This window comes from Nicotiana tabacum, chromosome 8, assembly GCF_000715075.1.
Source record: "Nicotiana tabacum cultivar K326 chromosome 8, ASM71507v2, whole genome shotgun sequence".
NCBI classification, from domain to species: Eukaryota; Viridiplantae; Streptophyta; class Magnoliopsida; order Solanales; family Solanaceae; genus Nicotiana; species Nicotiana tabacum.
In genome coordinates this window covers 162,658,982-162,670,935 of record NC_134087.1, presented here as the reverse complement: position 1 = coordinate 162,670,935, position 11,954 = coordinate 162,658,982, and the positions used below count along the sequence as shown (strand labels likewise).

General features: G+C 37.5%; 1 protein-coding gene across 1 annotated transcript; it reads right to left on the bottom strand.

The window, feature by feature from the left end:
- Positions 1 to 2,073: 2,073 nt before the first annotated feature.
- On the bottom strand, positions 2,074 to 11,776 carry LOC107775323 (uncharacterized). Its single transcript, XM_016595050.2, has 8 exons — positions 11,621 to 11,776; positions 10,955 to 11,451; positions 9,763 to 10,141; positions 7,851 to 9,241; positions 6,682 to 6,795; positions 4,343 to 4,497; positions 3,612 to 3,722; positions 2,074 to 2,332 (listed from the first exon to the last, which is right to left on the bottom strand). The coding sequence occupies exons 2-7, from the start codon at positions 11,363 to 11,365 to the stop codon at positions 3,674 to 3,676; spliced, it is 2,499 nt and encodes an 832-aa protein (XP_016450536.1). The 5' UTR covers positions 11,366 to 11,451; positions 11,621 to 11,776; the 3' UTR covers positions 2,074 to 2,332; positions 3,612 to 3,673.
- Positions 11,777 to 11,954: the final 178 nt, after the last annotated feature.

Sequence of the window (11,954 nt, the reverse complement as noted above, 5' to 3'; positions counted from 1 at the left end):
TGTGTACTTCAATTATCCTAATTTGTGTGACGATGTTTGATTTAACATAAAGTTTTTTATAAAAAAAAATTATGACTTAAAATAACCGTAGATATTTGTATGGGTGTAAATTATCTCATTAAGGTTAAAAAGAGAATTTTAAAGTTATATTATTTCTAAAAATAGAAATATATTCTTTTGGGATATACCAAAAAAGAAAAATTGTTAAGTAAATTGAAAGGGAGTGAGTAATTTTAAAAATAAAAAATAAAAAGAGATGGAACCTAAAATTGATAACGGTTCCTAACTTATTCTAACCCACCAATTTGAGCATGTCAATTGTCAATGTCCCCCCAACTAACACACAAGACCTCCAAAATAATATTTTCAAAAACTAATATAAAGACACGCCATTCCCTCCAATTACCAGAAACAACAACAAAAGCTAAACCTAAAATTTCATACAGCAAATTAGATCTTTCAAGCTTACAACCTTAGCCACTACCACATGGACTAAAATCTCGCTAAAGTTTAATCAACGCGACAAGCCCAGATACAATATTCCTCCCACTTCCCAATGCAAATGAACAGGAGTTGGCTTGACTGCCCTTTATCTCTTCAATTTGGATTCTTTAGTCATGATTCAAACGTTAAAGACAATTAAAAAGACGTGAATTACAAATGGAATAGCATATCCAGCTTTAGAGATGGCAAACGATTTGGCGCAGCGCGGGGCGGGTTCTACCTTAATCCGCAAAATTTCAAGCCGCCCCATCCCGCATTACATTTTCACCCGCGTTACCCGCCCTGCAAAATTTTCCGCTTTTTTTTTCAATTTGTCTTATATTTATTTGTCTTTTCAATTATATTTATATATGTCATTGCTAATGTAAAAGTTTCCATCAGAATCCAGTGGCAAACCAAAGAAGTTATATTTTGATTAGCCATAACTAAGGAATAACTATAAATCCTACCGGATGCTATTAGTATTTCATTCTAATATATAATTCAGATTGTAAAATGTAAGGAGATCATATACATGAACTTAGCTTAAAACAAATTAACTATATAGTTAAAAGTGAGACTTTGGAACAGTAAATAAAATATTAAACAAGCTTTTCTTCCCAGTGATGCAATTAGCAGAAACATTCATATTTACAATCAACTGAATAGACGTCTACTATAAATCAATTTAAATAACTAAATCAATTTGAGACTACAATGATCCAATTCGTAGGAGAACGGAATTATAAGTTGAAAATCGGAAAAAAATGTTTCTTGGTTGAATATTAGTGATCGATAGCTGAAAAGTTGTACTTATTTGAAAATTGTAATTCTTAACCCGCACCGCACCCGCAAAAAATTGAATTTGTTTTGATGTTGCCGACCCTCCTGCATATGTATAAACCTGCCCCGCCCCGCATATGTATAAACCCGCCCCGCCCCGCCCCATTGTCATTCCTATTCAGCTTACTCTATCGATAGTCCAGCTAGATAAAGGCCACAACCCTTCCAATTCTTAATTCATGGTGGCACAACTCCAGTCATATCTCTTTTATTTGGCCCGTAGCTTTTCAAAAGAATCTTAACCTTTTTTTTCTTCTGCAAGTGCAAGTCAATATCATCTAGAAAGAAGAATCAAAATTACTTGCAGCACTAAGCAAGTGCTGGGATATGTACAAAGGACTTTCTCCAACCAAAAATCTTATAGCCTAACATAATTTCCATGCCTTCAATAACTGTTAAAAGGAAAAACTGTTAAAACTACAATTATCATTGTAACAAGCCATAATCAACTTCTTTTTCTAATCCAGGAGGTTCTCACAGCAAAGAACTCACTGACCTTCAATTCAACAGGCTCCACCACTTGATTATATGTCACAAGTGCAAATAACATTCTTTAGACTTAAAAGAGAAGTGAATATTAAATTGATGATAAATCTTCAAACTGAACTAGGAAGGAACATAGCATATTGAATCTTATTCTGGATGTCCAATCAACGCTACTAATGACAGCCTTTTGACAGTGTGTGCGCTTATCCAGGGGAATGGCGGGGACAGGAGTGATTTGAGAACTATGAATGTAAAATGGAATGTCGAAAGCAAGGGCATTTTTATTTCATACTTTGCTGGATGAATGATATTTAACCTACTGTTCTATTGGGATGGCAGTTACAACATATAAAAGGATTTGTTTCTCACTCTTCAAATTGCTATAATCTAACAAAATAGAAATAACTAGAGGGTCAGGACACAATTACTGGAAGAATGATACAGGTTGGACCTAGAGCTAAATATTGTACACCATCTGAGACTTCCTCCACAAATGTCAAGGGGTCAGTGCTGCAACAAGCTGCATTTAGAGAATTAAATGCAAGTTAAAATCATAAAACAATACTAGAAGAGCTAATTTGCAATATTGTAAGAAAAAGTGGAATTTAAATGACTTAGATATTAGTTAAAAATCTTAGGTTGCTGTAAAAAACTTTCTTCATGTTTTCCTCCTCACTTCTTTCCTCTGCCGCTCCTCCACCTACCCCTAATATACAGGTTTAGCAACTTATACAGTTTTCAGTCTAAACAAAACTTTAGGATTTGAAAGTTCACAGTTCAAATCAACCAGAAGAAAGAATTTGTGGGATGACAAATGTAAATGTGAACTTGAAAATCCCGACAGGAGAAACATGTTAACCTGGCAAGTAAAATGGAGCAAGACGCAAGTTCACAGGGAAAAGTTTCAACCACGAGAATTAGGTGCAAATGATAATCTTTTCTTGGGGACCAATGTCCAAAGGCGTACATATGATATTCTACCATTATTATCCTACTACTTTGACTTGTACAAAAAGTATGTCTTCTTCCACAAAGTAATCTTTCTGTAAACCCCTAAGAAAGATATAAAACTCTCTCTCTCTCTCTCTCTCTCTCTCTCTCTCTCTCTCTCTCTCATATATATATATATATATATATATATATATATATATATATTTTTATTTTTTTTCCAAAAATCTGTATTTCTTTTTCCATTTCATCATATTTCATACGGGAAAATAATAAATTTGTCTTCTCAATAAATGGAAAAAGATTTTCAAATCTTTTAGCTTAGTACAAGGGTACAGCCTAAATAGGGCACCCAAAATGATGGAGGAAGCATATCCTTAAAAGGAGAGAAGGACACCATTTTACCCACCCCACCCCCACAAAAAAAAAAAGAAGAAGAGCGGCAACAAAAAAGTATGCCGATGCAGCTGAAAAAGTGACTGTTTGATATAAGATGATAATATCATTAATTAAAAACAACAGATTGAATAAATTAACTGTGAAAAGCAAACAACTACGTATATAATAAGGTCACGACTCTACATCTGGTAGAACATAATACAGCGTTCCAAAATAATGTCTATCATGTGCTTAAAGTTTTGGGTTATAGAGGTTTCCCATTTTTGCCACAATGATAGATTTCTTTGGATATAATGCATGAATCCCCACCTTTCTCTGGCCCACACGCCAACAGGAATAAAGTAGGGGGGAGGGAAGGAAGTGAAACAAGCGAGAAAGAGAACCAATATTTTCCATTATTAACAAAGAAAGATAGCTAAAAATTAAAAATAGATGTGCCATATCTCATGTACCTGATAGAAGCCACGAGCCAAGCAGCAGTTGCAATAAACAGATAATTATCATCTGACCTCTATCAACAAGAGATATCACGAAATAGCCCTTTTGATTCATCATAAATCCATCTGCATAAAAAAGTTGACTTTGTCAACTAACATTACAAATGAGAGATCTGAAACTAGGGAATCTCCAAGGTTCCACTGCTCATAGATTTGTCTGCATCTTATCAATTTTATTTAAAAAAAGTAGGTTGCTGCATATAATCAATTCTCTATCCAAAAAATCTGAAGTGTATCATATATTCCTTTCTTTTGACATGCTAAACCCCACCTAGCAAACCCATGCCCAGAAGTTTAAAGTGGCCCTTTTTGCACTTTGCTCCCTTGGTAACTCCAACTCCCAACCTCGTGTTTGGAGATGGAGTGTTGTTTCCACTAGAGCAACCTCATTTATATTGAAGTGTAGTAGTTTATCAACACAATTGATTCCAGCAATCTAACAGTTTGCTACCACATCACCCCTAATCAACTTAGAAGATGCAATTAATATTTAAAAAACCAATTAATGAAACAATCAATCGAAGTTAGATTCCTCCTTGCTCCACCAGAACTCAAACAAAATTGCAACTCATTGTAAATGTCTCAAATCTAAGTTGAAGCAAGCAGAAGAACCAAAAATATATCAAACATTTAGAAATTGCTCCACGGCTAGAAAGAGAAGTGCAAATGAAAAAAGTTCAACATACTTGCATATGTAAAGAGGTCGTGATACATCATTAGACCCCTTTGCTAGGCGAGCTCTCCTCTCACTTTCCTCGGTAAACTTTCTTGGAGGATGTACTTCACACGGGCCTTGTATCGAGCCAGCCATTACTACGCTAATATAAGTAGACAAATAAACCTGTATAAGGACATGCAGTGATACGTAAGATTCTACAGCATGGAACATATATTATCTCTTGCATGCTAAATTTATATTGTTAGCAGGATAGACAAAGATGCAGGTTGGTAAGCTATATGTGATAAATTTTCTGCAAAATCTTGTAGCTTTAGTCAATTAATTGTAGTCATATGCAACCATCTTTATGATTCAGTATCTTGTTCCATTAGTTTACCATAAAAAATGTCTCAACTCATCACTCAAGATGCTTTCAATAACAAACAACCAAAAAAGAGCACGCTTTTTTGCTTGCAAATTTAAAAAGGGCCCCCTTGCTACAGAACGGCAGTGAACACTAGAATCTCTCAAACAGAGTACATGATGTAAGATAAACCTCAATAAGTTCATACTGTCTTTTAGGAGGACTCTACACCTGAAAATGTTTAGGGTAGTTTTCTTCCAAGTCCAGTCATGTATGTGTCTGCCTTTAGATTGCTTCATATTTTGGTCAATCCAAGCTTTATTTTATTGTATTGAAACATGGACAGCAAGATTAGTTGACAAATGGTTGGAGATCTTTTGAAAAAGTTGCTGGACAGCTTATCCTTCAAGTCCTACCTGGTCACTAAGTAATTTCCCCTAGTAAAGGCTTATCCCAAAACTACTTGAGGGGAGAATATTGCAAATATTCTCATGTGATTCCTGTCTAGGCTCTATTATGCTCCTCTCCCTCTTCTCCCTTTCTTAGTTCTCTTAATTTCTTCTAAGCAACTCTCAGTTTCTGCATGTTTTCATAGTCCCTCCAGTCTCAAAACAACACTATTTCTCTAATTTATCACTCCTCCCCAAGTTCCATCGGTTTAAGTCAAGATTAAAGAACCCTTTTCCCCAGTTGTCGTATGGCACGCAGGATGAGGTTATGGGGGATATCATATCCTGTCATATTGAAGTGTATAAAAGAATATGCATCAAATTGGGATTTTTACATAATGGATTGTGATTTTCATTCCTGAAATACCCCAGACCCCACTAGTGGGATTTTTACTGGGTATGTTGTTGTTGTTGTAGTTGAAATACCCCTAGGCAAATTTTACAAAATTTCACCAGGTAAATTACAGAAGAAAATATCAGAACACAGGTTCGACAAGCCAAAATGTACAATTAACAAAAAAGATAATTTAGAGCTATGAGTGCAGAAGGAAACAGCAGAAAATTTAGATGACAATTTTGAACAAGAAATTAAAATCTTTTATTAGCATTAAACAAGATATGATCAAAAAACTTAAAAAGAATAAACTGGAAGAAGAAGTAATGTATTTTAGGATAAGAAAGAGATGGACGGACGTGGGGAAGAGAAATTAGGGCTTGGGGACATAGGAACAAAGGAGACTAGTGTGATGACAAGGTGAGGTATCAGAGATGTTGGAAAGACGGTCGCCAGAGAGGGGGGGTTTAGAAGATCAGGGGAAAAATACATAAATAATCAAATTAGAAGAGAAGAAATAATGCGTGAAAAAAAGGAAAGAAATGGACGGACGGGTGGGGTTGAAAATTAGGGCTTGGGGTATGGGGATGGCAGACAGCTATGGGATGAGATGGTAGAAGACTGTGGGCCAGTAGGGCAAGGTTGAATAGATATAGGTATGGGGGGGTCATCAGACGGGATTTTGGAGGGTGTTTCTAACTTGACTTCTTACAGGAAATTATCTAGAGCCTAACAGAAAAGAGTACAAAATCAGTATCATCGGAGTTAAACAAATCAAATCTACAGCAATCACCATTCACCATCGCCAACCCTTCATAACATTTGAGACTCATAGCAACCTCCCACATAGATTAGAATCATTCAAGGTTTCATTTGAGCTCCATATTCAGAAAAAAACAAATACAACACCCAAATGGATAAAGCACAAATTGAAAAAAAGGGTGGTGACACTAATAACTTCAACAGACATTACTAGTGATGACGCATCTTCATTTTCATCCTTAATGCTTTAAACCCTAAATGAGCTATGCACAAGTACACTGCATCTCCAGCACATCAATGCGTTCAAGCAGATATGCGTTTATCTAAAGCAAAATTTACATGCATGATGATGACAACAAAAGACCACACAATCATGAAAAATCAAAAATCATGGCATCCCTTGCCATAGTAAGTATACCAAAACACAAGGAGAAAACAAAATTTAATTAGTTGTTTACCTCATTATTGTTCTCCATGCACGGGCGGCCTACAGATTGTGGTAATTCCCGTGCAAAGTAACATTGATTGACAGTGACCCACTTTGTTCCCGCTTTTTTGTCCTCCCACATAGTCTGCAAGTAAAAAGTCGAGGCTTCTCCAAATGAATCACGGGGATACATATCAAGAGAAAGTATATATGTGGTAACAAGACTACCGAGGCCATAATTATGCAGAGGTTGCGATATTTGATATGCTCGCAAAGACTAACAGGAAAATTTACATAATAGCTTATTAGGCAAATAGCGTTAGCAGAACCATCGCAGTTAGCAAACAATATGGAAAAGCACAAATTTGCACACACCCAATGACAGAAATAAAAGTTTCTATCTTTATACTCCTTCCTTCCATTATATATGACAGCATTGACTGGACACAGCCTTTTAGATGTCATGTGACTTAAATGCTATATTAGCAATCGTAGAAGATTATTAACATAATGGTTATAAAGTTAGTTTGACAGAGCAACTATTAGATCAGCAAGTACAAAAATTGAATAGTTGAATAAATTTGTATTCATAAAGGCTGTTTAAAAATTATTAAAGTATACTATTAGTATTTAGTGGAAAGGGGTCAAGCATGTTGAAACATCCCAAAATAGAGGAGTCACAGTAACTGAAATTAAGTAAAAGATATCCTGAATTATTTGCATAAGCATATTGGTAGGACTTCAAAGTTGAAATATGTTAACTTGCACGCAAATGCTAAACCTGCACAAGCTACTGACATAGCTACATGGGTCATATCAGAATATGACAGGCAATACTCTCAGCATTGAACCTAGTTGAGGTACAATTCAGAGCGGTTATAACGCCAGAAATGCTATAACATTGGAACAAATAATGCTCAACATTTCGTTAAGAAAACAGTGTTATCGTTGACCCTATACAAGAAAGTTTTTACTTGATAATCAGCCAAAATATTGCATACACTGACATAAAGAACAAGTAAATCATCCTTACCCAAGAACAACAACATACCCAGTATAATCCCACAAGTGGGGTCTGGGGAGGGTAATGTGTACGCAAACCTTACCCCTACCTGGATATCATCCTTACCCAAAAAACCAAGAAATCATAAATTTTTTAAATGGAAAGAAAGGTCAAACTCAGATGAAGTAAATTCTTACCAGAAGCTTTGAAGGAATCAATCTCTCATTTTCAAAACGAACAAGAGCATAGTCCTGAACATTATATATGAATCCGTTAACACGGCAAGAGTGATAATAATACTTGTCATCTGCAACTTGAAGAACGTTTCCAATCCAGTCAACATTTTGAAATTGATCAGATGATGAGCTACCACACTCAGCATCCTTGTTGGCTACAGAAGTTTCAGCAGGATTTATTTGCCCAACAGCTTGCTCTATGTTTTTAGATTCATCACTTGAACTGTTACCTACACTTGCTCTAGCGCTGTATTCTCTAGCATCACTGGCCATGGGCTGAGTTTCATGATACTGCTCAGATGGCATCTCAGTCGTGTTTGCCACCCCTGCATAGTCATTAGCTTGCAGGTGATTAAGAGCTTGCGAGGAATCAGATGAATGGCAAACTGTCTCAGATTTTACAGGAGCCTGAGGTTTCAATTCGACCACTTTCTCTTCACAAGATCTATCAACTGATGAACCAGCAGATGTAGCAAGGCACTTATCACCGGAAATGACTGTCAGATTATTTGAACAGGATCTCAAGGAATCTTTATTCTCCATATTTTCTTTACCTGACGTGATAATATTTCCTCCCATTTCTTTGTCATTTTCCATCTTTGGCTCAGATGGTAGATTCCTATCGTTATTTGCCATAGTAACGGAAGGAGAGTTCTTCAAAGGAACCTTTCCATTTGCTATTATCTTCTGCTGAATGACCTTCTCATCTGGACCAGAAGCTTTTTTATCTGGTGATGATTGAACAGCTGATGCAATTGTAGACATTTTAGAGGCATTGATATTCCTCATTACACGACCATATTTAGGAGGCAGCGGTTTCCCATTAGTCATCGATAAGCACCTTCCACAATGCCATTCCCCTCTAGGAACTCCTTTTTGATTTGTCGTCTGGAGACATTTTAAGTGATACCCTTTCTCACAAGCATCACAAACAAGTACATTATCAACCTCATTTATCGTTGACTTGCACATTTGGCAAGTCAAAGCCTCATTCATATAGTCGCGAGACGGAGGAGTCCAGGCAGGCCGCTCCGAGAGCCGGGGTTGTAGAAACTTCTGAACAATCTTGCCAATTTCAGCATGAGCATTGCTCATAGGCGGAGACTGGACAAAGCTTGTTCCTTGTAAACGTGGGTGAATAGTTGGTGGATTTCCGGCTGTGGCCTGAGAAATAAATGGCCTAGATGCTGTTATTTGGGGCGCCATACCTGATTTGGCATCAGCTCCTCCTTCAACTTTAATAGCTGTCTGCGCTGTTATCCTGTTATCTGGTCCACGTTTAGCTGCTGGAACTGACGCAGGTTGCACCGACCAGGTTGGAGTTCTTACACCTGAGTGATCTCCAGAAGTTGCTGTAAAAAACAATATACTTGTGACGATTCAGATCAACAGTAAGAATAAAAAGTTTAAACAACGAACAAGATGGAATCACTAATGTCCTCGTACCAACACCAGAATACTAAATTGCTTTATATGCATCTTACTACAAAGAAAAGTGACAAGAATTAGTAGATGAAATAAAGGTAGAATGAGATCGCCTCCTATGATGATATACAAATGGTAATCTTTAATATTGGAATCAATTTCTAGAATGAGAAGGATGCAAATCAGTAAGCATGCTTAATGAAGAAACCACATAGAATTCCCTTTTATAAGTTGTTTGATGCATGGTACAACTACGAGACCAAGTGTAGCAATTTTCTTTTTGGATGAAATGACCATGTATAGCAATTATACTACCACCACAAGCTACCTCTGTATATATATCCATGATTAATTTGGATAAGAGATCCCCCATATAGGAAGTCAAAATACAAGTCCAGGGTAAATCCTTGAGCACCTTTGACAGTTAAAAGGAACGTATTTTTGTTACCTTGAACTTGCAATGTATGGGAATATCCATTTGGTCGTCCATCCATTCTGAAATTTGGCCTTTCAACTCTGGGCAATGCAACTAGAGAAGAATCCCTTACAGGATTACCAGAGACAACTCCACTAGAGATTACTGGCCTGACCTCACTGGTAGGCAGTTGATAAGGTAAAGTCCCAGAGCTTGCCGAAGTTCCATGAACCAAAGGTGAAGCAGGTTGGAAGCTTCCAGAGGGATTTATCACATGACTTGGCTTATCGGGAGGAACCATACGGGCAACATGTGATGGACCACGGTTTTCAATTGCTGTAGCCGTATTAGCTTGAGATCGTTGAGATGAATATGTGGCAGAGGGTACAGAAAATTCCTCAGTTTTTTCCAACTATAAGCACAAGGGAAAGATAAAGTAGAACTCAATAAGATATATAAGCCACAGCCCAATAAAATCAATTTCCACTCGATTATATTGGAACTATAATCGCCTAAATTGCAAGACTTTACAATTGAAGAACAGTGAATCTAATTTGCAACTTCAAAATCAAGTTCTACATGCACCGGATATAATCCCTATCCCTCAAAAAGGCAAATTTATACATCTCCGATGTCCTATTAAATTAGGGATATCTAAATCATAAGCATAAAAAAGAAAGGGCAGCCTAGTGCATTAAGCTCCCGTTATACGCGGGTCCGAGAAAGGGGCGGACCACAATGGTCTATTGTACGTAGCCTTACCTTGCATTTCTGCAAGAAAAATCATAAGCATATGTAGAAAAAGAAAAAGAAAAAAAAAGGCGGTGGAAGGGAGGGGGGGAGAGGGCAGCATCCCATGAGAATATGAAGTAGGCATCCTGCATTGACGCAAGCGTCAGTGGCTGATTCCACGGCTCAAACCATAAGTATATTGAAAAATGCTATTCAACCCCTACACTTAGAAAGAAGATCACAACCTCCAACTTCACCACCCTTCTTTGAGAAACATTGGGGCAATCATTTTTTCCCGGAAGTATCATAACTAACAAACGAGCATACCAATAACAATCCACTAATTAAACACAACAAGCACGCTTATGTACTCAATATACTTGCTATGCACATACACTTGTTTAAAACACTAAAATACATCATTCATTTCGATTCTATCAGTGGAAAAAGTAAATACGACTTGAGCGGATACGGAAACAAAAAGTTGAGCTACCTTTCTTTTAGCCATCAGTAACTTGTCAGCAATGGACATTTTGGGAGGGCGAAACCCTAACCTCTGTTCTTTCAGTTTATTAAGACCAAGATCCTCAATGACAGCACCAAAAGCATCGCGTGGAAACACATCCTTGGGTGCGAAAGTTTGGCATACATGAGCCAACTTTTCCCTTGCCACCGCCATCATCTCCGTTTCAGCAGCAGTAGGAACCCTACCTCCTCGTATCTTACCCATAGAAGCAAGTACAAGCACCATTTCAGCAACCTTCTTCATAGTCCCTATCACCATACTGCCCCTCGCCTTCTTCGGAGCCGGTGCATCCTCCAATTCCACATCATCAGCCGCCGGCCTCTTATCTCCCACACCGTCCGATCTGAGCTCCGCCTGAATATCTACCGTTGAATCCATCAATCCCTAGGCAGTCCTGATGGACGACGCAACAAAAACGACGCCGTTGCAATGCAATTTGAATTAGTGTGGAACCTTCGCGAAACCTGTGAAGACGAGAGAAAAAAGAAGCCATAGGGGGGAAGGGGAGAATCAGAAACCCTAGAGAGGAAAAAAGGGGGAGGGAGGAAGAGGGAGGGAGTGACGTTGTGAGAAAATTTGAAAAAATAATAAGGGGGATTAAGATTTAGGGATGGGTTAAAAATTATACTCTACCTTTTTGTGTTGCGAGTTGTGCTGTTTTTGGTGGTGTAATTTGTGAAGTGTGTAATGTAAGTGAGTAGGTGTGTGCGTGAGAGAGAAAGGGTCGCAACCTCGGAGCAGGGAAGCCTTTCGTTTTTGTTTTTAGAGAGAGAAAAACCGATGGAGCTCGACTTCGAACCCGGGTTTAGTATTATTACTTTTTTTTCCTTCTTACTTTCCAGCACTAGTTGCTGCACGCCCTATTTCCGTGCTAATCTCTTCTTCGTTTATTACACCTATTATTATTATTATATTATGCCCTAATCCATCGTATCACATTTTAATGAAGATTTTTTACTAGATACAA